Here is a 27,505-nt window from a genome sequence, read left to right as displayed (position 1 = left end):
GATAGATGATCATCCTTCAACATGATAATGCATGCCCTCACTAAAGAGAGAATTGGGAATATGGGATTGGATGTTTCACAATTTCAACATGGCACCCTCTATCATTTTAACTAGTTATTTTTTCTAAAATGATCACAGATAACATATATGTATCACCTCGATGGTCTTCCTCTGTTCCTCTTATACAGAACTAGCAATTACCCACGGCTTCACTCCCATGGATTTCATAACTTGATCAAAATAATCGATTCTCGGCATTGTACTAAGACATTATATGAAAATTCCTAAAAATTCCCATAAATTGAGTTTCATTTACCCCAGAAATTCTTTGTAAACTATGATTGTGCTATTACCCTTTGGGGCTAAAACGACCACACGACATACTGTAGAAGTGTACATGTGAGAAACAGTCTTCTCTCAAGTCGAAAAAATAACTACATGTTTCTTTATTTTTAAAGGAGATTCCAAATACTTATTCCCACATCTGTAACATCTTCAGTTTTTAAGATATACATAAGTATCCCCATAAAAAGAATTCAACCCCTTGATCAGTCCATCCCCCTGACACCATCCCCACCTAAGTGTATTTTCCAAAAACAAAAATACATGTTTCCTTATTTTTAAGGAGATTCCAAATACCACTTTTCACGTCTGTAGCATCTTCAGTTTTCAAGATATATGTATCCACATAAAAAAATAATTCAACTATTTTTCACTTCTTCTTACCCTCCGTTAAGTGCCTTCTCCGAAAACAAAAAAGGTACGTGTTCCTGTATTTTTAAAGGACTTTCCAAGTACCAAGTTTTTGGTCTCTAACATGTTAAGTTTTTGACATACAATGTAAAATGAAATGGTGTATGGCTTTTAGTGCCGGGAGTGACCAAGGACATTTTCGGCTCACCAGGTGCAGGTCTTTCGATTTGACGTCCGTGGGCGACCTGCGCGTCTTGATGAGGATGAAATGATGATGAAAATGTCACATACACCCAGCCCCCGTGCCAGTGAAATTAACCAATGATGGTTAAAATTCCTGACTCTGCCTGGTATCGAACCCGGGACCCCTGTGACCAAAGGCCAGCACGCTAACCATTTAGCCATGGAGCCGGACACATACAATGTAGATATACCGGTGCTTTTTTTAAAAATTTACCCGCTTTTCCAATTCTTTTCAGCCCCTTAACTGGATTTTCCAAAAATAAACTTGTTTCATTATTTTTAAGGAGATTCCAAATACCAGTTTTCATGTATGTATGCCTGTAACACCTTCAGTTTTTGAGATAAATGTGTACTCATAAAAATAATTCAACTTCTTCTTCACTTCTTTCCACCCCTCTCCCGCCTTAAGTGGACTTTTCGAAAACAAAAAAATACGTGTTTCTTTATTTTGAAAGGAAATTCAAAATACCAACTTTCACGTGTGTAACAGCTTCAGTTTTTAAAATAAAGTATCCTCATAAACATATTTCGACTCCTTATTTACTTATTTTCAACTCCACACTCCTTAATGTAGAGTTTGAGGGATGTTCCACCATTCAACACAATGCAACAATTTATTAAATTATAAGAAGACCAGTTTCGACATCCATGGAGTCATCATCAGTTCTGGGTAAAAATTAAATTAAGGGAAATCTGATAACAATCATCATAACGAAAAATCCATGCACCTATAGGTGGTTGCATGGAAATACATCATTGAGTTGATAGATATAACCTTGAAATGCAACATACACTTGGCAAGGAGAACTTGGAGCTTAGAAAGTTCCCAGTTCTGGCTCTAACAGTCTTGTGTTCATAGAACTCGGAACACTGGATTACATGTACTGGATTGAAAATAATTACAAAACACAATAAGGGCACTTATAATGGTGTGGAAAACTTGGCTCTCTAAGAGCATTTTTGGATTTGACAGTCCTGTTTCTGTCTGAAAAAGATTGGATGAAATACACAATGAAGCAAAATGTATAAAAACATAGAACTAGTCTAAACTGTTGGGCGTTCATGTACACGGAACACTGGGAGCGCTTGTATTGTTTGATAACACACTCGTTCAAATGTAAACACTTATAACCATATAAAATATTGGCGTTACCAGAACGTTTATGGGTTTGACTATCCTGCTTCCCCTGACTAAACTAGTGAAATAAATATACATTGAATGTTAAAGATAAACTACTTGGTAGACACCATCAGAACAATCGCTCTTTCCAATGGATACAACAAAAGGTTCATCGACCAAATTATTTCTAAAATCCAAAACAAACTTAAATCTACTCTTATCAAAGAAAAGAAACAAAAAGACAGCTTTTCAGTTTTTACCTTCAACAGTGATTCAGTTTACCAAATAACAAACCTATTTAAGAAACACGGGGTAAAAATAGTATTCAAAACAACCAGCAACAATAGTTCTCATTTCTACAATCCAGGGACCATGAATAAATCGGACAAATTTGGCAAATCAGGCATCTACAGATTACAGTGCCAAACTTGTACGGCAAGCTACATCGGACAGACAGGGCGGAACTTTAACACCAGGTACACCGAACATATTAATGCAGTTAAACATAACAGACATTCAGCCATGGGTCTACACATGCACGAATCCTATCATAAATTCTCCGACATAGATAATGACATGCAAATTATTGAAACCATGGAAAAGGGACCCCTACTCAATATCAAAGAAATATTTTACATATCATTAGACCAACAAGTTAATTTTAATCATAATCTGAACGAATCCACCGTAAAAACAAACATTCTTTACGAGGCCATTCACCCCCTCATCATCAAGACGTATGTAGACAGAACGGCTTGACAACAAAGCACTCCTCCCCCTCTCTCTCTCTCTCTCTCTCTCTCTCTCTCTCACACACCCCTTCCACACCTCAACCAATCCATAGCAAGCCACACCTCCCCCCCCCTCTCTCAACCAACAATAGCACCACACGCACACACGCGCGCGCGCGCACACACACACACACACACACACACACACACACACACACACACACACACACACACACACACACACACAAGCACAGTTGAACAGATCGCAACCCACTCTTCAAACGGCTGGTCAGCACGAGCGGATACAGAGTGAGTAAATTAATGAAAACACGTTTCCACAAGCCAAGGCCATACCATCACCATACTACAGCAACAATAGCGACGACAGTTACAACTACAATAGCAAGTATTCCATATTGAAGGATGTTCCCCCAGCTCTTCAACCAGCTTAATTCTACTAATACGTCCATGTGTGGTTGTAATAGTCAACAAGTCCTTGTTTTCTGTTTTTATTTTTTTTCAAAGGGTCACATATTTTGGTTCATTGTGACAAGACCGCCTGACAAGTCTATGCCAAGTTGTGTAAACATACAACGATATTTTACACAGATCCAAGAATATTAAAGTGCCAAGTGTTTCGCATTGGTGTATAAACTTTCAATCAATTAATTTCAACTGCCTTAATGCATTAGTTTCCAGTAGACAGAAGCAGCACCAGCAGTTCTATTCTGTGTTCCACGAACACATGACAATTTTTGTAACAAAAAACCAGAACTTTAAATATCAAGTAGTTTATCTTTAACATTCAATGTATATTTATTTCACTAGTTTAGTCAGGGGAAGCAGGACAGTCAAACCCATAAACGTTCTAGTAACGCCAATATTTCATATGGTTATAAGTGTTTTCATTTGAACGAGTGTGTTATCAAACAATACAAGCATTCTCAGTGTTCCGTGTACATGAACGCACAACAGTTTAGACTAGATCTATGTCTTTATACATTTTGCTTCATTGTGTATTTCATCCAATCTTTTTCAGACAGAAACAGGACTGTCAAATCCAAAAATGCTCTTAGAGAGCCAAGTTTTCCACACCATTATAAGTGTCCTTATTGTGTTTTGTAATTATTTTCAATCCCGTACATGTAATCCAGTGTTCCGAGTTCTATGAACACAAGACTGTTAGAGCCAGAACTGGGAACTTTCTAAGCTCCAAGTTCTCCTTGCCAAGTGTATGTTGCATTTCAAGGTTATATCTATCAACTCAATGATGTATTTCCATGCAACCACCTATAGGTGCATGGATTTTTCGTTATGATGATTGTTATCAGATTTCCCTTAATTTAATTTTTACCAAGAACTGATGATGACTCCATGGATGTCGAAACCGGTCTTCTTATAATTTAATAAATTGTTGCATTGTGTTGAATGGTGGAACATCCCTCAAACTCTACATTATTGGTTAAACGTCAACACGGAAATGAAGATCGTAACTTACGATACCACACTCCTTAAGTCGATTTTCCGAAGGAAACAAATGCACGTTTCTTTATTTTTAAAGAAGATTCCAAATACCAATTTTCACGTCTTTAACATCTTTAGTTCTTGAGATATAAGCATCCTCATACAAAGAATTCAACTAATTTTTCAATTCATTCACCCCTTAAGTGGATTTTCCGAAGACAAAAGAACCCATGTTTCTTTACTTTGAAAGAAGATTCCAAATACAAATGTTCATGCATCTAACATCTTCAGTTTTTGAGATATAAGTATCCTCTTAAAAGGAATTCAACTCCTTTTTCACCCCAGCCCGTTAAGTTGATTCGCCTCCCCCCCAATCCAAAAAATGCGTTTTTATTTGAAAGGAGATTCCAAATACAAATTTTCACGTGTGTAAACTTAAGTTTTTGAGATATAAGTTTCTCCATATAAAGAATTAAATACTTTCACTTCCTTTCACCCTCCAATCGTAAGTGAATTTTCCGAAAACCAAAAATACCTGTTTCTTTATTTATTAAGGAGCTTCCAAATGCCAATTATGACGACTGTAACATCTTCAGTTTCAAGATATATGTATCCTCATAAAAAGGAATTAAACTCCTTTTTAACCGCCCCCGCCCCAAGTTGATTCCCTCCCCCAAAACAGCATGTTTCTTTATTTTTAAAGGAGATTCAAAATACTAATTTTAACGTCTGTAACCTTCAGTTTTGAGATATAAGTTTCTCCGGAAGAAGACTTCAGTTTTTTTCACTTCCTTTCACACTCCCCACTCAAGTGAATTTCCTAAAAACAAACAGTACCTGTATCCTTAAAAGACCTTCCAAATACCAATTATCATAACTGTAACTTCTTCAGTTTTTGAGATATATTTATATATATATCCTCGTAAAATGAATACATCGTATAGACAAGAAATGTGTTTTTCCACCAATCAATACACGATTTATTGTAAATAGATTACACTAGTTTTTTTTTAGACACCTGATTGGTTGTATTTGTTATTATTATTGACTGTTTTAGTTACGTATAATGTTGGTGCTGTTGTGTGTGGTTTTGAATGATATTTTCATGTTGTGCTTCTTGAAATATATTAGTTATGGTATATATATGGGTGTTGTTAAAGGTAAATAGGGCATAATCTTTTTTGGGTTTGGCTGTTTTAGTTAATTTAGTTTTAGGTTGGGATTCTATTTTGTGAATGATTTTGTTGACCATTTCTTTGCTCCATCCCACTCTGACGAGTCTAGTGTCAGACCTAAGACGAAACGCTGGTTAATAGAGCAAACGCCTGAAAAGCCTTACATGTGATATGTTTTTGACATGCTCTGTTGGTGAAAAATATCTAATTCCCTGTATGGGAATTTGGAATTTTCCATTCGGAATTGGTAGGCGGGCAATAATTCCATTGTGAAGATTTATCTCCCGTATGCAGTTATCAGACTGTGCCTCATATATAGGCTTCTGATAAGCTCACCTGCATACAACCAGCGTCAGTGGGTAGGGTCTGACGCATCCCACTCTGACGAGTCTAGTGTCAGACCTAAGACAAAACGCTGGTTAATAGAGCAAATGCCTGAAAAGCCTTACATCTGATATGTTTAGCTATCCAATTAATTAATGAAGAAAAGGTTCCACCTAATCAATATTTTCATTAATTAATTGGATTACATTATCGATACGGACATGAAGTGGATAGTCTGTAATATGTTTAGCTATGTCGTGGATTAATTTCAATTCATTATTTTGGTCTACTGTCATTGGGATGTTAAAAGCTCTATATATCATACTATAATAGGCTGCTCTTTTGTGTGTATTGGGATGAATGGAATCATTTTTTATGGTATTTAAGGTGTGTGTGGATTTCCTGTAGATCTTGTAAGATAAGTGGTTGTCGTGTCTGGTTATTGTCAAGTCTAAGTAATTTAGTGTACGATTATTTTCGGTTTCTTTAGTGAATTTAATTTGGGGGTCTAAAGTGTTAAGTTCATCTAGTATAGTTTGTGATCAGTGGATCCATTATCTATAATTACGAAGATATCGTCAACAAATCTGCACCAAAAATGTATATTATCTATTTTATTAATTGACGTGTGTTCTAAGTAATCTATATATATTTCTGCCAATATTCCGGAGGCAGGAGACCCCGTAGGTAGGCCTTGTTGCTGATATATGGTATCATGAAATCTGAAATAGTTATTGTTTATGGCGAATTCAGGTAAATTTATGAATTTGTTTGTTTCTAAGGTGCTCAAGTTGCTATGGTTTTTTAAATTAGATTCTATTATTTTGATTGTTTTTTAACAGGAATGTTAGGGTACATGTTTATGTCAAATAAAGCAAGGGTATGGTGTTGTTCGATCTTTAGTCTTTGGTTCTGTTGCAAAAATCTATTGAGTTTTGTATTGTTTTGTTTGCTAAAAATGATCGCGGATGGTAATTGGGGGTTCATTGTTATAAGTTTAGCAGATTCAGTTTCGGTAAGAAGAAAATGTGTGTTTTTGAGTAACATACATACATACATACATACATTATCATTATAGACTGTTATGCCTTTCTGCGTTCAGTCTGCAAGCTTCTGTGAATATACTAAACGTTGCCACAATCCTCGATTTGCAACTGGTGTTGTGGCCTCATTTAGTTCTATACCTCTTATCTTTAAATCGTTGGAAACCGAGTCTAACCATCGTCGTCTTGGTCTCCCTCTACTTCTCTTACCCTCCATAGCAGAGTCCATTATTCTCCTAGGTAACCTATCCTCCTCCATTCGCCTCACATGACCCCACCACCGAAGCCGGTTTATGCGTACAGCTTCATCCATCGAGTTCATTCCTAAATTAGCCTTTATCTCCTCATTCCAACTACCCTCCTGCCATTGTACCCACCTGTTTGTACCAGCAATCATTCTTGCTACTTTTATGTCTGTTACTTCTAACTTATAAATAAGATATCCTGAGTCCACCCAGCTTTTGCTCCCGTAAATGAAAGTTGGTCAGAAAACAGACCGATGTAAAGATAGTTTAGTCTGGGAGCTGACTTCCTTCTTACAGAATACTGCTGATTGCAACTGCGAGCTCACTGCATTAGCTTTACTACATCTTGATTCAATCTCACACCATCCTGGGAAAACACACAACCTAAATACTTGAAATTATCAACCTGTTCTAGCTTTGTATCACCAATCTCACATTCAATTCTGTTGAATTTCTTACCTACTGACATCAATGTAGTCTTCGAGAGGCTAATTTTCATACCATACTCATTGCTCCTATTTTCAAGTTCCAAGATATTAGACTGCAGGCTTTCAGCACAGTCTGCCATTAAGACCAAGTCGTCAGCATAGGCCAAACTGCTTACTACATTTCCACCTAACTGAATCCCTCCCTGCCCTTTTTATACCTTTCAGCAGATGATCCAAGTAAACTACGAACAGCAAAGGTGAAAGATTACAGCCTTGTCTAACCCCTGTAAGTACCCTGAACCAAGAACTCATTCTACCATCAATTCTCACTGAAGCCCAATTGTCAACATAAATGCCTTTGATTGATTTTAATAATCTACCTTTAATTCCATAGTCCCCCAGTGTAGTGAACATCTTTTCCCTCAGTACCCTGTCATTTGCTTTCTCTAGATCTACAAAACATAAACACAACTGCCTAATCCTCTCGTCGAATTTTTCAATTACCTGGCGCATACTGAAAATCTGATCCTGACAGCCTCTCTGTGGTCTGAAACCACGCTGGTTTTCATCCAACTTCCTCTCAACGACTGATCGCACCCTCCCTTCCAAGATGCCAGTGAATACTTTGCCTGGTATACTAATCAATGAGATACCTCGATAGTTGTTGCAATCCTTCCTGTTCCCTTGCTTATAGATAGGTGCAATTACTGCTTTTGTCCAATCTGAAGGTACCTTACCAACACTCCACGCTAATTTTACTACTCTGTGAAGCCATTTCATCCCTGCCTTCCCACTATACTTCACCATTTCAGGTCTAATTTCATCTATTCCTGCTGCCTTATGACAATGGAGTTTATTTATCATCCTTTCCACTTACTCAAACATAATTTCACCAACATCATTTTCCTCCTCCCCATGAGCTTGGCTGTTTGCAACACCACCATGATGATTTCCTTTTACATTGAGAAGGTGTTCAAAATATTCCCTCCACCTCTCCAGTGATTCCCTGGGATCTATTATGAGTTCACCTGAATTACTCAAAACATCGTTCATTTCCCTTTTCCCTCCCTTCCTAAGATTCTTTGTTACTGTCCAGAAAGGTTTCCCTGCTGCTTGACCTAGCCTTTCCAGGTTATTACCAAAATCTTCCCATTACTTCTTTTTGGATTCAACAACTGTTTGTTTCACTCTGTTTCTTTCATCTACATATAAATCCCTGTCTGCGTCGGCCCTTGTTTGGAGCCATTTCTGATAAGCCTTCTTTTTACGTTTACAGGCTGCTCTCACTTCATCATTCCACCAAGATGTTCGCCTTTTCCCATCTTTACACACAGTTGTTCCTAGGCATTCCCTTGCTGTTCCTACTACAGCATCCCTGTATGCCACCCATTTACTTTCTATATCCTCAACCTGCTTACTGTCTACTGTTCGAAACTTCTCACTAATCATATCCATGTACTTCTGTCTAATTTCCTCATCCTGGAGATTTTCTACTCTTATTCGTTTGCAGGCAGATTTCACTTTCTCTACCGTAGGCCTAGAGATACTTAGTTCACTACAGATGTGATGGTGGACTGTATCATCGAAAAATCCGCGAAAAACTCGTACATTTCTAACAGATTTCCTGAATTCAAAGTTTGTTAAGATATAGTCTATTATGGATCTGGTAACCCTAGCCTCACATGTGTAGCGGTGAATAGCTTTATGCTTGAGGAATGTATTCATAACAGCTAAACCCATACTACCGAGCTCGATAGCTGCAGTCGGTTAAGTGCGGCCAGTATCTAGTATTCGGGAGATAGTGGGTTCGAACCCCACTGTCGGCAGCCCTGAAAATGTTTTTCCTTGGTTTCCCATTTTCACACCTGGCAAATACTGGGGCTGTACCTTAATTAAGGCCACGGCCGCTTCCTTCCCACTCCTAGCCCTTCCCTGTCCCATCGTCGCCATAAGACCTGTCTGTGTCGGTGCGACGTAAAGCAACTAGCAAAAAAAAAAAAAAAAAAAAAAAAAACCATACTAGCACAGAAGTCCAGCGAACTCTTCCTATTCACATTAGCTTCCATATCTTCCCCACATTTACCAATCACCCTTTCGTATCCTTCGGTTCTATTCCCAACTCTCGCATTGAAATCGCCCATTAGCACTATTCTATCCTTGCTGTTGACCCTGACCACGATGTCACTCAATGCTTCATAAAACTTGTCAACTTCATCCTCATCTGCACCTCCACATGGTGAATACACAGACACAATTCTTGTCCTAATTCCTCCAAGTGACAAATCTACCCACATCATTCGCTCATTTACGTGCCTAACAGAAACTATGTTGCGTGCAGTGGTATTCCTGATAAAGAGCCCTACTCCAGACTCTGCCCTTCCCTTTCTAATACTCGTCAAGTACACTTTATAATCTCCTATCTCTTCCTCGTTACCTCTCCTTACCCAAATATCACCTACTCCTAGCACATCCAGATGCATCCACTTTGCTGACTCAGCCAGTTCTACCTTCTTTCTTCCATAAGCCCCATTAATATTGATAGCTCCCCATCAAATCCCATTTCGTTCGCCAAGTTGTTTCCAAGGAGTCCCTTACCTGTCAAATGGGAGTGGGACTCCATTACTCCCATAGGTCCGAGGCTTGCTTAAAATGTTCTGAGCTCAGTAAATTCATGAAGCAGGATGTTACCCTACTTGCACATAGTCCAAGTGAGGATCTCTCCTCTAACGGGTTATGGACCACCGGTGTATTGTATAGTCCTAGCCGCCTGAGCACAAGGAGGGCCATGACTCAGAATATGTCCAAGATGCCCACTCCCATTCCATAGCAACTGGTATCCCGACTCTCAGGACCACTTACTAGACCACTCAGCCGTTGCCCATGGTTCACGAACTAGGACATGACTACAGTAACCCATAAACATGAACCACGTTTTTGAGTAAATTTTTAAAATTCCTTTGTATGTTATTGGTTGGATCTCGGCGTTTAATAGAAAAAGTGTTGTCTTGGAAGCATTTTTTAGTCTTTGTTATATATTCATTTTTATCCATAATGACCGTAGTGTTGCCTTTGTCGGCCTTCGTTATTAGTAGATTATTCTGTTTTATTTTATTTTTGAGTTGGTTTAAGTTTGATCTATTGGTGGTATTCGTGTTTAAGTTATTATTGTGAATATTATTGATGTATTGCGGGATCTTTCTACTGATTTTGTGTCTAACTTCGTCTCGTATATCATATGGGATCCTTTGTTAAGCAAGTTCTGTTTCGGTAACGGTTGTTATAATATTCTGGTAGGATGATGCATTCCTCCAGTTGTGTTTGGGTCCCCTGCTCAACATATCCTTTTCTATGTCGTCAAATGCGGTTAGTGTAAGATTTTTTTATAGGTGGATGGAATTTATGTTGGGAATCCTTGTTAGGAAGAGAGGGATCTTTGTTTTGGATTATGGTTAGTGGTTTTGGTTTACTTTGTTGTTTCAGTGTTTCCAGTTTTTTGTTTAGTGTGTTTTATTTCTTTATGGCTAAGTCTTTTATTTTATCTCTGGAAATTTTTTGAAAGTAATTCCAATAGCTGTGTGGGAGTTCAAGGGATGCTTTCAGATGTGTTGAATAAAGTTCATTATTGAGGTGTTGTTTCTTACGATATAAGAATTTTAATTCTTCTTTTAACCAAATTTCATTAGTCCTGTTTTGTGTTTTGCGTGTCTGAGCAGTTCGTCTGTCTTTATTATTGTATTTCTGGAGAAATTTCGGTGTTAAGTTGTTTGAAAGGCATTCCTTCAAAAAGGCAATGCTTTTGCTTGCGTTCATTAGTTTGATTTTCAATTTTGATATTCGAATGCATTACGTTTTGCCTGGTTGGCTTCCGTATTATTGTTTATAAATTTCATTTTCCGTATTGATAGATTCAATGTATAGACAAGAAATGTGTTTTTCCACCAATCAATACACGATTTATTGTAAATAGATTACACTAGTACTGGTTTCGGCCCTTAACGGCCATCATCAGCTAGTACATGATTAGTTTCCAGCCATTAGACAAAATCACAAGTTGTTATTGTGTTAGACATCTGCATGTCTAATGGGGGATGGAAATGCAGTATACAGTAGCATGAAGTTAAAATATCTGTGGTCAAAGGTAAAACGTTACAATAAGTTAGAACATGAGTATACAGAACACATTAAAACATATGGGCCACAATATAAAACACTTAAAAAGTTTTAACACATTAAAATGCTTATTAAAAGTTCATGTTGCTTAGATTCCATTCTTCTATCTTCTGTGTGGTTCCTTTGCTTCTATGTCATGTTGGTTTAGCTGTGTGAGATAATCTTCGAGAATGTTCTGAGGGCGATACGTGTCATGTTGGCATGAACCTTCGTCATGAAAAAAATTTGTGTTATATAATCCAACTGTGATGTACTCCAGTAAATTTTAATATAATAAACTGCAGGTCTTGAGTTTGAATTTAGAAGCTGTTGGTGGCAACACCTCTCTCGTCTATGTTCGTTTGTGGTGTAGTTATTGTTGTTGTGGAGGTCTTGTACCAATATGTCTGTACCCTAACATTCCTGTTAAACAAACAATCAAAATAATAGAATCTAATTTAAAAAACCATAGCAACTTGAGCACCTTAGAAATAAACGAATTCATAAAGTTACTTGAATTCGCCATAAACAATAACTATTTCAGATTTCACGATACCATATATCAGCAACAAGGCCTACCTATGGGGTCTCCTGCCTCCGGAATATTAGCAGAAATATATATATATATAGATTACTTAGAACACACGTCAATTAATAAAATAGATAATATACATTTTTGGTACAGATTTGTTGACGATATTTTCGTAATTATAGATAACAGATCAGCTGACGCACAAACTATACTAGATAAATTTAACACTTTAGACCCCCAAATTAAATTCACTAAAGAAACCGAAAATAACCGTACACTACATTACTTAGACTTGACAATAACCAGACACGACAACCACTTATCTTACAAGATCTACAGGAAACCCACACACACCTTAAATACCATAAAAAATGACTCCATTCATCCCAATACACACAAAAGAGCAGCCTATTATACTATGATATATAGAGCTTTTAACATCCCAATGGCAGTAGAAGACCAAAATAATGAAATGAAATTAATCCACGACATAGCTAAACATAACGGATATAGCAAAGAAATGGTCAACAAAATCATTCACAAAATAAAATCCCAACCTAAAACTAAATTAACTAAAACAGCCAAACCCAAAAAAGATTATGCCCTATTTACCTTTAACAGCACCCATATACATACCATAACTAATATTTTCAAGAAGCACAACATGAAAATAGCATTCGAAACCGCACACAACAGCACCAACATTATACATAACACTAAAACAGTCAATAATAATAACAAATACAACCAATCAGGTGTCTAAAAAAAAACTTAGTGTAATCTATTTACAATAATGATTGGTGGGAAAACACATTTCTTGTCTATACATTGAATCTATCATTACAGAAAATGAAATTTATAAACAATAAATGAATACATCTCCGTTTTCATCCCCCCTACCATGTTGATTTCCCCCCCCCCCCCCCCAGATGCGTGTTTATTTTTAAAGGAGATTCCATATACCAGTTTTCACGTTAGTAACATCTTTAGATTTTTTGGTATATATATATATATATATATATTCTCATACAAATAATTCAACTAAATTTTCAATTCTTCCATCCCTCCCCCCCAAAGTTAATGGTTTTTTTCCAAATACCAAGAAGACATGTTTCTTTATTTTTAAAGGAGATTCCAAATACCAAATTTCACGTCTGTAACATCTTCAGTTTTTGAGATCAGTATCCTAATTAAAAGAATTCAACCCCATTTTCAGTCACCTTTACCCCCTCCTCCCACCCAAGTGTTTTTTCCTAAAACAAAAAATACATGTTTCTTTATTTTTAATAGGGATAAAAATACCATTTTTCACTTCTGTAACATGTTAAGTTTTCGAGATATACTGTAGAAATGCTCATTTTAAAATTTCACCTAATTTTTAGTTCCTCTTACATGGAGTTTCCAAAAACAAATCACCTATATTGCTTTACTTTTACAGGAGATTCCAAATACCAATTTTTCGTCTGTAACATTTTGCGTTTCTGAGATATACTGTAGATATAGTCTTTCTGAAAATTCACCCCAATTTGTCACTCCTGTTTAACCCCCATTAATTGGATTTTCCTAAAACAAAATTACGTGTTTCTTTATTTTTAAAGGGATCCCAAATGCCAATTTTCAGGTCTGTAATATCTTCACTTTCTGAGATATAAGTATCCTCATTAAAGGCATTCAACCACTTTTTCACCCTTTTTCACCCCTCCTATTGGGATTTTCCAAAAAAAAAAAAAAAAAAACGCGTCTTAAAGTTTTGAGATATAGGTACCCTCATTTAAAAAATTCACCCTCCTTTTCACCCCCTTAGCGACAGAATATCCAAAAATCCTCCCTTAGCGAGCACCTCCATTGTAGTATAAATGTATCCTCAAAATTTCATTTCTTTATGTCAAGTAGTTTTGGCTCGGCGATGATGAATCAGTCAGTCAGTCATTCAGGGCATGTTATTTTATATATAGAGAGATTTTATGAGAAGGGTTAGAGTCTACTTGGTAAATTCACACCATTCATTCATGTTGCATAATCCTACTATCTGAGACGATTTATATACTTATTCTGTTGGCTCATTCTTAGTGTAGTACTAGTAGTAGTAGTAGTAATTCTTACGGCTTCTTCAAAACGAATCCATTTTGTTTTTGGCGTTCCAGCAAAGCCGAGCCAAATTTGCTTCTTGGAAAAGTTGGTTGAGTCCAGTGCAGTGTAGGAGATAGGCAGCATCCATAGCTGAAACCAGAGTATGGCTAATAATGCACTCTTCTGATCGATAGATTTTGAATTGAGTGAGATTCGCTGCAAGACATTCATGTCCAGTATGTAGCATGAATGTCACCACAGCTTCCTTCATGGTCTCTCTTTGTTTTTTATTTTTTCTTGCAGTTCTTTATTATTTGCACATTTTTACTCTTTTGCCTTATTTTATTGCTTCTTTCATGCAAGCTTCTCTGATTTGCTGAGATATGAGACTTTTGGAAGAGTGCACATCCTGTCATCTTGCATCCATAGGGCCTTCAGTGCCTTTCTGGACTAGAACGTCTGACAGTCCATTGGAGCAGTATAGTTTTCTGGAGAGATTTCAGGTATTTCAGAGATTGTTTAATACTCTGATATCACGATGTTGCCAAGTGTCTGTTGGAAGATATTGCCTGGATTTCTGCCTTAATGGTGCCAGTAGAACAGCCATTTGAAACACATTGGGTCGATACATTAGCTGTTGCGGAGCCAGGTGAAGTGCTTCAATTTCTCCCCGATCAAAATTTGTGTTTTGTCTGGCTACTGGAGCATAATTAGAGAAGAGGCAAACCCTGCCCCTGTTCCAGCACTGTTTTTGGATCAATTTGCATACATTTGCAACTATTCTCTTTTAACGTACTGAGGGCAGAGCCTTTTACTTCCATTGGATATGCATTTACCTCTGTAAAGTTATGCAGGAGATTCAGATGACTTGCTATAGTAATACAATTCAGTGGGTTAGTTAACTGTCCAGTTGATTCAATTTCCCTGGGAATTTTCAGTTCTGTCAGGATTTTTCCAAATACTGTGATAGCTCTTTCTTGAGTCTTGAAGGATGTATGTTATCCAGCCAGCTCTGTGGGAAGCTTTCATCTTCAGGAAGCCTGTCACTTTTTTTGCATTTCCCACTAAATTGGAAGATTTTAGGTGTACTGCTAGTGAGCAGTGACCAGGGTTGACTTCACAACTCCGAACATTAATCTCAGGGCATTATACTGTGTTCTTTCCAGGATATCTAGCTTTGCTGTGATCAGAACTTCACATTCACTTTAACATTGGTGTTATAAGTTATATTTAGTGTGTCCTGCCTGCACTCCCACTTGGCTCCTGGTAGTCTCTTCATTAACCAAGTCAGCAGTTCCACACAGATGCTCTTCCCATTTTAGTTTGTGGTCTAGAACTGTTCGCAAGTATTTTATTTTCAAGCCCTTTTGTAACAGCTCATCTCCTAGTTTCAAGTCAACATCTGTGTTACTGTTCTTGAGATATTGTTGCTGGTATCTAGCAGCCCTTATAAGGCAGACCCTCCGATGAGGGTGGGCGGCATCTGCCATGTGTAGGTAACTGCGTGTTATTGTGGTTGGGGACTCCACAAACACCCAGCCCCCTGGCCATTGGAATTAACCAATGAAGGTTAAAATCCCTGAATCGAACCCGGGACCCTCTAAACCGAAGGCCAGTACGCTGACCATTCAGCCAACGAGTCGGACGTGACTGACAGATGAAATTAAATGATATTGGAGAGTGTTGCTGGAATGAAAAATGACAGGGGAAACTGGAGTACCCGGAGAAGAACCTGTCTTTTCTCCGCTTCGTCCAGCACAAATCTCACGTGGAGTGACCGGGATTTGAACCACGGAACCCAGTGATGAGAGGCTGGCACGCTGCTGTCTGAGCCACGGAGGTTCTTCAAGGTCTATTGAATATCACCAGGAGAAAATGGTGTGATTTTGTAGTGTACACAAGGAAAGGAAAACTCTTTGTAGAGAGGATAAAAAATGATGAGTTATGTCAAACGAAGATTCTTCCAAAATCAGTACAATTTTATAAGGAGTGCATTTTGCCAGAAATTGTATACAGTCTAATTGCAGGCAGTGCGTTTGCTGTCACCTCTTTTCTGCGCTCCTATACCTCGGCTCCACTATGAAATCTTGAATGACATTCCTTTTACTTTTTTAATGGAGTTGTCTCTTGGGGAAAGGCTGTGTGACATCAAAACTTGATGCGAAGAAGTGACTGCAGGAGAAAGCTGAATCTCGAAAGCCGGATGATGCATAGGAAAGCAGTTCATAGAATGAAGACCAGATGATAACAGTGAGCATTGAATGCTGTTGCTGCTGTCTTATCAGTACCAAATCAGTACACACTACATGGATGTAATGGGAACAATGACTAATGTGCCATGAATCGGATCACAATATTGATTCAGTAACGTGAACGGAATCAAATTAATCAAATATCCCATCACGACTTGATATACGTACAACTCGGGTTCCTGTGTACTGCCCATATGAATGAAACTGATGTCGCTGTGAAAGGAATCATTTACTTTATAGGGGTTAAGTTTCTGGGAGATGGTGAGTTCGAACCCCATTGTCAGCGGCCCTGAAGGTGGTTTTCCATGGTTTCCCATTTTCACACGAGGCAAATGCTGGAGCTGTAACTTAATTAAGGCCACAGCTGCTTCTTTCATTCTCCTAGCCCTTTCCTAGCCCATCATCGCCATGAGACATCTCTGTGTCAGTACGATGTAAAGCAAACTCTAGAAAAAAGGATTAACACAATACCTATTTATTTCCATAAAAGAAATTGTGAAGAAAATGGGTTGATGTGTACATTGCAAGATTACTCAAATAAGGATCTGTTCGTTGCTGCTTTATAAGAGGAATGGATCAACTTTTCATTGGTACTTTTGCAGAAGCTTACAGATTCTATGCCACGAATATGTGCTGTGGTTATCGGTGCTTATGGATGTGCAGCCAAGTACTGAATTTATACCTCAGCACCTGACAATGTTTTTGTGTATTGATGTATTCTCCTATCACTTCTGCTTGTGTGAGATGACCAACTCCATGTCTAGAAAAACAACCCCATAGCATGATGCCACCACCTTCATGTTTCATGCTTGATACTTGCTCTGACATATTGTTTCTCTGGTTTATTGGTTGGAAAATATACCTGGTACAGTCAGATGAGACGATGTTGAGCTCTTTCATCACTCCGTAAGGCCTTTGACCAGTATGTACTCTCCCATCACTCCGTAAGGCCTTTGACCAGTATGTACTTTCCCATGTGACATAGCTTATTGCAAACTCTAATCTGGCTGTTCTATTTTTTGGACTGATCAGTGGTTTTCTTGCAGGTCATCTACCCTTTAAATCAGCAGCTGCTAAACAGCGTTTTGTGGTGGAAACATGAAGATCCAATCCATGATACTCTTGTAAACAATCCATGATTTCCCTTGCAGATTTCTTGGGATGAGCAACTGATTGCTTCCAAATTATTCTATCTTCCCGTATGGTGGTTTTCTGAAGCTGACCTGACCTGGATTTGTTGTGTTACTCTTCCTTCTTGTTGTTGACATCAATTCCATGCAATTTCCAGCTGTTGGGATATACAAAACTCCCTAGCTACACTACACTAGATTGGGATTTCCCTTCTTTCAAGGTATTTAAGGCAGCCTGTCTTAGATCTACAGAATATTTCTTCTTTTTTAGCATGTTCACAACCTTTACTTATTTTAAATATAACGTCTTCCCATTTAATCGTACAATATACTGTTTGGAATATTTCACAAAATACTTACATACATGTGTTTTTGTGGATACTAGTTAAATGTACCTTTTTCTTAGACAGGCAACAATGGTAACATGCCACTATATACCGCATGACTCAGATGAAGGTTCTGTCCCGCTGTGCCTACATGTAACAGTGCAGACAACAGACAATACCGAGCTTCAAAATACTGTTGAGTGCTACTCTATTTCATGTTTGGCTTTCAAACAGCCTGCTTTATGTTCTGATTAACAAGTAAAGCAAAATTATTGTTAGAAACTCTGTTGCAGTTAGTTTCTCTTACAGTTCATTTCTCTCAGTATTGTAACATCACTGTTAATGTTTTTTGTTCCAGCTCCTGAAGTTCTTGGGCCTGAGAAGTATGACAAGAGCTGTGACATATGGTCATTGGGAGTCATCATGTATATTCTGTAAGTTTCTTACTTGCTGTTTCGCCTTTTTGAAATGTATCCTTAAGCTTATTTATTCCTGTAATTTTTGTTATGTCTAATTACATTTTAAACGTAACTTACTTTCAGTTTGTGTGGCTTCCCTCCATTCTACAGTAATCATGGGTTAGCCATCTCACCTGGTATGAAGAAACGTATTCGTACTGGACAATATGACTTTCCTAATCCAGAATGGCAGCATGTGTCTCAGGATGCCAAAGATCTGATTCGATTCATGTTATGTATAGATCCAACTCAGCGACTCACAATTGACCAAGTGATGCGAAACAAATGGATTGCGGTAATTTTTCTATATGAATCATTGTGGTTAAAAATTCTGTTACTGTGAGTGAATTGTCTGTTGTTTTATGTCCTGCCTTCACTGATATACTCTTGATTTTTTAAATGTGCAGGAATGGTAATGTCTGTGATATATCACCACCTGAATGTAAGAACATTGTAACTGGATCTTTTTTTATTTTTTTAATATGTTATGTTGAAACAAAGAAAGTGTACAGAATTTAATCACAAGAATAGAACCAGCTTTTGGGTGGTTACGCCGTATACGTTTTTAGAGTTTCGTCCAGACATGCCATTTGGGCTCATCAGTTGGATTGGCACGCCCCTCCAAGACTCAGCATAACAGTGGCAGATGAACTGCATGGTCCCGCTGTGTTAGCAAATAGGTATTGCTAACCTGCTAAAGGAGAAATGAATTCTCCGTTTTCAAAAATATGTACTACCCAAGGAGATACAATTCCAAAAATAGCTTTCACGGCTGCAGATCTTTTTGGAAATATACAAAATTTAATGCTAGCACTAGATATCTTTCCAGCAAAACAAATAATATACGACAGGGACCCAAAAATAACCGGACACCACTTTAAAAATATACAGAATTTATGTTTTAGTTTCACAAACGCTTTTCTACTGTGTGAAACTCCTTTCCTACTTGTCATTTTGAATGCCTTCCAGAACTGCCTTCGATTCTCTTTTCACCATACCAATATAGTTGGTCCATTATTGGACATTATAAATTTTCCAGCTAACTCATTCCTGGCCGTCAGCGTTTCGCCCCAGTGTGCTATATTGGGCTCATCAGTTGGTAAATAGCTCACCTACCAAGACGCATGGCTAGTGCATACCATGGAGGCCACTGCTTAGGCTACTTGGAGCCACCGGCAGTGCTGATGCACTATGAGAGACTTTGTCTCATTTTCAAAAATTGATGCTTGCCTGGCCATCACATGATATAGATGTTGATTCCTATAGGGAACCTGAAATATTTGTCCCAAATGAGTAAATTTCTAATACCATGATATAGATCAACATCTGTATCATCTCTTTTCACCTCCAGAATGCCTGCAAAACATCTCCCTTTCTGCTCCATTTTCATTCAGGGAAACAAAAAAATCACAAGGTGCGAGATCGGGTGACTAGGGTGGGTGAGGAAGCAGTGTCATGCGGTTTTTCACCACAAAAATCACACACAGAAATGGTGGTGTGAGCTGGAACATTGTCATGGTATAAGAACCAATCTGCACTTTGCTAAAAATCGGACCGTTTCAACTGAATACCCTCATGCAACGACCTCAAAACACTCAGGTAGAAGACTTAGGTCGCTGTTTGATGCTCAGGGACATACTCTTGAGTGAAGAATGCCGCAAACATAAAAATGAAACAGATCAACATCGTATTCATGACTGATTTGACTAGCCAGGCCTTTTTCGGGCAAGGACAGTTGGGTGCCGTCCACTGCAGCGACTGTTGCTTTGTCTTGGAGCCATATCTATAACACCCCGATTCATCCTCGGTGACGATTTTGTCAAAAACATTCTCGTCCGCTTCCAAATGGTCCAGCAAATCATGTCAAGCAGCGACACAAGCCGCCTTTTCATCAGCAGTCAACAAGCACGGGGTGAATTTAGTTGCAATTCATCTCATTTTCAAATTCGGCGCTGAATCTCTTCAATCGACATTTTGTCACATTTGAATCTTGAATACCACTCATACAATTGAGTTCTTTCCAAGGCGTGTTCTTCATAAACTGTGGACAACATATCAGCTGCATCTAACACTCATTTACCGAGCAGAAAACAAAATTTCAATGTTGCACACTGTTCCCAAATATCACCCATTTCACAAAATCACAGACAGAGAAATTACTTTTTTCGATAGATAATTCACGCGCAGTTTCCAAACCCCATAGCCATAAATCTTCTTCACTTACATTTTAACTTCCCCTTCTTGGGAATAGGTAGAGTTTTTCATACATAATATTTTTGTGTTTAATTGGACTTGTTTACATACCTGTATTCATATAGATGTTGATTCCCATAGGGGACCTGAAATATTTGTTCCGAAAACATAAATTTATAATACCAATATAAATGGTCCGTTATTGGACATTATAAATTTTCCAGCTAACTCATTCCTGGTTGCCAGCGTTTCGCCCCCATGTGCTAGGTTGGACTCATCAGTTGGTACCTAGCACACCCACCAAGACGCTGGCTAGTGCATACCGTGGAGGCCACTGCTTAGGCTACTTGTAGCCACCGGCAGTGCTGATGCACTATGAGAGACTTTGTCTCATTTTCAAAAATTGGTGTCTGCTTGGCCATCAGATGATATAGATGTTGATTACCATAGGAAACCTAAAATATTTGTTCCGATTGAGTAAATTTATAATACCAATATAAGTGATCCGTTATTGGACATTATAAATTTTCCACCTAACTCATTCCTGGTTGCCAGCGTTTTGTCCCGGTGTGCTAGGTTGGACTCGTCAAAATAATGAATTAAAATTAATCCACGACATAGCCAGACATATGTCTCAAATATTATTACAATATTATAAGTCCACCTGTTCAATACAATACAATATGATCCACTGTTTCATATGGTCAAAATTTTTGTACATAATACATAAAAGTCAATGGTACATGTTTCATCCTCCTTACGGGCATCATCAGCCTATATCAATCTTAAAAATAATACATATGGAGTCATTCTAATCTTATAAATTACCGTGTAGGTTAAAATGTTGAAAAATGATTTCGTAAAACATTATACAATAACATCTAAAACAACGATAATGCACCAAAGTATGTTAAAAGAGAGTAAATTAACTGTTTTTGAAGATTAAAACATGGTTAAACATGAATTTTGAGAGTTTAAAACTAAAATGGATCCTTTTTTTTTTAATAATATCATTAAGACTGTGATGGCCTTGAGTGTAAACACAATCATCAAAAGGGGATGTTTCTTCAATTCCCATAGTTTGAATCGAAGATTATTTTTAAGATTGATATAGGCTGATGATGCCCGTAAGGAGGGTGAAACATGTACCATTGACTTTTATGTATTATGTATAAAAAATTTGACCATATGAAATAGTGGATCATATTGTATTGTATTGAACAGGCGGACTTATAATATTGTAATAATATTTGAGACATACGTCAACTTCAATACGGAACCAAAATGAGAATAGTTAATAGCCAGACATAACGGATATAGCAAAGAAATGGTCAACAAAATCATTCACAAAATAAAATCCCAACCTAAAACCAAATTAACTAAAACAGCCAAACCCAAAAAGATTATGCCCTATTCACCTTCAACAATACCCATATATATACTATAACTAATATTTTCAAGAAGCACAACCTGAAAATAGCATTCAAAACCACACACAACAGCACCAACACTATACACAACACCAAAACAGTCAACAATAACAATAAATATAACTAATCAGGGGTCTACCGTATCAAATGTAACAACTGTGACACAAGTTATATTGGACGTACAGGCAGAAACTTCACCATCCGCTACAATGAACATATAAATGCAGTAAAACACAACCATTTCTCATCAATAGGTCAACATATAGAAGGATCTAAGCATAGTTTCACAGACATCAATAACGATATGACAATATTAAACATAAACTCTAAGGGCCCCCTGCTCAGCATAACCGAAGATTTATTTATTTCTTTGGACCAGTACACTAATCCCAATCATAACATTAACGACATTACGGAGAAAACCAGCATCATCTTTGATAAATCCATTCCTGCATTAAAGAATGACTATCTCAAAATAGTAAACACACACGCTAATAAACCGACGAATCACAAGCCTGACCCCGCCCCTACCTCCACAATAGTCACTCCTCCTTCCCCTCCACCTACATCCCTCTCCACAGCTAACGTGAGCCCCAAACGCACTCGTAGTAGAACACAGCAAGCCTCCAAACATATCGGTACATGACCTCCACAACAACAATAGTAAGTACTCTTTTCATTTCCATACATATACCGGGCATTCCTTCATACGCACACTATACTTATATTAGCTTATCTTTACAGATAACAACCACAACACGACCATAGGCGAGAGAGGTGTCGCCACCAACAGCTCCTAATCAAAATTTAAACTCAAGTCTTGCAGTTTATCATATAAAACGTACTGAAGTACATCAACAGTTGGATTACATAGTACTCAAAATTTTTTTCATGACAAGGGTTCTTACCACGTATCAATATGACATATATCAGCCATAGAACAATCTCGAAGATCACCTCATACAACCAAATCAACATGATACAGAAGCACAAGAACCACAAAGAAGATTGAAGAATGAAATCCACCCAACACGAACTCAAATTTTAATAAGCGTCTTAACACACACACACTCACTCTCTCTCTCTCTCTCTCTCTCTCTCTCTCTCTCTCTCTCTTGCCTATGTATTTTAATATGTTTAATGTACTCATGTCCAATGTACACTCAATAGGTTTTAATTTATTGTAACCTTCACCACCACCTTTGATCACAGATATTTTAACCTCACACTACTGCAATATATTTTATTTCCATCCCCAGGTACTAATGTAAATCCATTTACAATAAATAAGTATTGATCGGTGGAACACATTTCTTGTCTATACAGTGTAGGGGGCAATGCGTCCGCCTGTCACCCGGTGGCCCCGGGTTCAATTCCCGGCCGGGTCAGGGGTTTTAAATTTTAAATGAGTAATATCCCTAGCCTGGGGACTGCGTGTTTGTCATCCTTAACTTTCCTTTCCTCACACTCAACACTTTACACTTCCGCTATTTACATAATCAAAATCAAATCAAAATCTCTTTATTTGCAAATGAGGTGTCTACCTCGGTGGCAAATGGTGCACTAAAATACATTATTGTCAAGCGCTTAATATTAAATTAACAAGAGAGAAAAATTTTCCTATAATACAATATTATACAATTTACACTAACAATGTTTTCTATTAAACACACAGCTCATCCTTAATAAATTTATATTGTTTACAAAATTCTATTTATAATATCTCCTGTACTACTTACAAATATAGTCAACTGATATACAGTATGTGGAATTACTTCAAATGATACTATACAACTGGTATAAGATTAATATTTACATTGCATTTATTTATTTATTTACTATCTTTTTTTTTTTTTTTTTTTTACCCGTTCTGGATCCTAAGTAGCATAACGACCTGCTGCGTCTTAACCAGAGCCCCTTTTGCCACCATTTTTCAGAGTTCCTGAAGGGCCTTCACAGCTACCGTAGCGGTCCCAGGGCTCTCGAAGTCCCCACTGTACTTCACCCCTACAGGCAGTCCCCTACTTTGGCTGTCCAAACTCCTTAGACCAGGGGATGGAATTAATTTATTCACACACATTTTTTTATTTACAATAACCTGCACTGGTCGAATGCCCTCTAACACTTCATTTATTTTCTCTGTTGCTGTTTATTCTCTTCTTGAATATCTGTACAGATTTTGGAAAAGGATCAAACACTACCCCTGGTAAACTGTTCCACTCCTTCACACCCTTCCCAATGAATGAAAATTTACCCCAATCGCTTCTGCTAAAATTCCTTCTAATTTTATATTTGTGGTCAGTCCTGCCGATATAATTATTTTCCAACTGAAGCCTCTCATGGATATCTCCCCATGCTTCTTCTCCTGTATAGGCTCTATATAATCCTATAAGTCTAGTTTTCTCCCTTCTCTTACTTAAAGTTTCCCACCCAAGTTCCTTTAACATTTCTGATACACTACTCTTTCTCCTGAAATCCCCTGTTACAAATCTTGCTGCTTTCCTCTGCACACTATCTATTTCTTTTATTAGGTATTCTTGGTGAGGATCCCAAACACTGTTTGCATATTCCAATAATGAACGAACCATACTCAAGTAACTTTTTTCTTTTAATTCTTTGTTGCATCCTTTAAGTAGCCTCATTATGACATGCAACGATCTGTATGCTTTCCCAACAATGTCATCAATATGACCCTTCCAGTGCAAATTACTTTCAAATCTCACACCTAAGTATTTGCACTTGCCATCTTTTGGGATAACTACCTCATCCAAAGTATATTCAAATTCAGTTTTAAAGCTCCTGTTTGTAAAAGTTGTAACAGTTGATCTGCCTCCATTAACCTTCATATTATTTTCTTCAACCCTATTGTTGGATACTTTCAAGGTCCCTTTGTAATTCTGAACAATCCTCAGTGTTGTTTATTTCCCTATAAACAATTATGTCATCTGCATACAATCTTATTTTTGATGTTATATTGTTCCCTAAATCATTTGCGTATATTAAGAAAAGTATCGGACCGATTATACTACCCTGTGCAATTCCCTTCCAAACTTTCTCTTCCTGAGATACATTATTTCCTACTTTGACTTTCTGAACCCTTGAATTTAGAAATGTTTTTATCCAACGTGTAACCCTTACGTCCAATCCTATTCCCTCCAATTTCTTTAATAATATTCCATGTTCCACTCTATCAAAGGCTTTGGAAAGATCTCTGGCTATGCAATCTAACTGACCTCCTGAATCCAACTGATCTGATATGTCCTGCTGAAATCCCACCAGTTGTGCCTCACAAGAAAATTTCTTTCTAAATCCATACTGGCTCCTCATGAACCAATTTTTATCATCACATATCCCTCTGATTTACTTCGATATTAAACTCTCCAGTATTTTACAAACTATACTGGTGAGGCTGATTGGGCTGTAGTTCTCTGGTTTCCTTTTATCACCCTTTCCTTTATAAATTGGTATTATTATAGATTCCTTCCATTCCTTTGGTATTACACTATTATTTATGACATAGTCAAAGAGAAATTTTAAATAAGGTACTATGTACCACCCCATTGTCTTTAATACCTCCCCAGTAATTTGATCACTTCCTGCTGCTTTTCCTTGCTGGAGCAGTTGGATTTCTCTGAAAATATCTTCGTTTGTGAATGAGAAGCTTCTTGTTTCCCTCTGTCTCTCTCCCTCTCTATCTTCTGTTTCGGTTTCCAACTCTTGACAATCATCTACTGAATTTCTAAATTCCCTACTAAATAGGTTTGCTTTCTCAGTATCTGTTAAATAGTGTTCAGCCCCTTCTCCCACCATTGTAGGAATTTGGATTCCTTTTCCTTTTTGATTCCTGATATATGAATACAGCTTTTTCCATTTTCCTTTGTGGTCATTACCCTCTTGAAGTATGCCATTCATATAATTCTCTTTTGCTTCCTTTTTCACTCTATTCAGTTCCCTCATTAGCTGTTTTCTAGTTTCTCTACTCTCCCTACCCTCTTTGATTTTCCTGTTTACTATTCTACATTTTCTTTTTAATTTTCTTATTTCCCTTGTATAATAAACAGGGTCTGAGGTCATTTTACCCTTCTTAACAGGTACAAATCTCTTCTCTCCTTCCCAAATGATTCCTTTAAATTTAGCCCAAAGTGTATCCACGTTTCTCCCTTCACTTATCCAACAACTGAATTGTGATTTAAGTAAGTCCCAAATTCATCAACTTTAGTTTTTCTGTACAATTTCTTGTCTTGTGTAACCCTCTTATTAAGCCTTTTTGGTACGAGTCCTACATTCATTATTACAGCCTTATGGTCTCCTATTCCTTCAATTACCTCAGTTTTATCAACAATTTCCCATGGTTTAACCAAGAATGCATCTAGTAAGTTATTGAGACGAGTCGGTTCTTGTACTACTTGTGTAAATCCTCCCTCCCAAATTAACTTATTTGCCAGTTTCTGTTCATGGGCTTCACTTGCAGCTCCATTCCATTCAACTTCAGGCAAATTTAGATCTCCCCCAATTATTACCATATCATTATTATTGTTTTTACGAGTATAATCTATTATTTTCTCAAAGATTTCCATGCCTCTTTCCTCTCTTCCAGGCCTGTATGTTCCTATAATTCCCACCTCCTTCATATTATCACAAACTAATTTTATCCCTAATATTTCATCCCTTTCATCGGTAAACCATTCATGTGAACAATAAGTTTCCTTCACCAGAATAAACACCCCCCCTCCCTTTTTATCTCCTCGGTCTCTACGATAGACTGTGTACCCTTCTGGAAATACTTCTCTATTACCCACCCCTTCTTTCAACCACAATTCCACTCCTATCACCACATCAGTCTCATAAGGTTCCATCAATACACGCAGGTTCCTCACATATGGTGCAAGTAGGGGCAAAAGATCTTCATAGGTCGACGCCCTGAACAAGTAGCTTAAAAAAAAAAAAGAAAGACCCCTTTAGACTACAAGCATCATCGATTCAGGATTGTGCCAGTAATACTACTGTTTTACACTAGTTTCTGGGAATGTGGGGCATTACGGGTCAGATCCACTGATTGTTTTAAATTCATATCCATTCATTCATTCTTTGTTATCATGTTTTGATTTCTGGTGATTGGATGATTTTGGATTTTTAAATTGTCATTACATTTCATCTCATTTCGTACCATTATGGGCCGATGACCTAGATGTTAGGCCCCTTTAAAGTTCTTGCCTTATTTTTTGAAGCGTCTTTGTATTTTGGGACAGCAATTCATTAGGATTTGGAGATTGTCCTTGTTCTTTTGTGCTTTCTTTCCATTTCTCCTTCTCACACTGACTTGGCAGTGTTTTTTTTTCTGTTCCTATCTTTCTACATGATGCCCAAATGTGCTCTTGTTTATTCCTTTCCATTACAGTAGAACTTAAGTTAGAAGCTTTTCAGTCTGACGAACACATTAGTTCAAAACGTAATATATATCACTATAACATACCTGTAAAAAAATACACACTATGAAAC

At 37.5% G+C, this 27,505-nt stretch overlaps 1 protein-coding gene across 2 annotated transcripts in view; it reads left to right on the top strand.

Annotated features, from left to right (window-relative positions):
* Positions 1 to 27,505, top strand: part of MAPk-Ak2 (MAP kinase-activated protein kinase 2) — a 240,422-nt gene that overhangs the window by 201,633 nt on the left and 11,284 nt on the right. For both annotated transcript variants that reach the window (XM_067140598.2, XM_068226149.1), the window contains 2 exons: positions 18,284 to 18,359; positions 18,468 to 18,678. In XM_067140598.2, the coding sequence (XP_066996699.1) occupies positions 18,284 to 18,359; positions 18,468 to 18,678 (287 nt within the window). The remainder of the gene's footprint in view (positions 1 to 18,283; positions 18,360 to 18,467; positions 18,679 to 27,505) is intronic.

This window comes from Anabrus simplex, chromosome 2 (assembly GCF_040414725.1).
Source record: "Anabrus simplex isolate iqAnaSimp1 chromosome 2, ASM4041472v1, whole genome shotgun sequence".
Lineage (NCBI taxonomy): Eukaryota > Metazoa > Arthropoda > Insecta > Orthoptera > Tettigoniidae > Anabrus > Anabrus simplex.
This window is presented reverse-complemented; position numbering and strand designations above follow the sequence as displayed.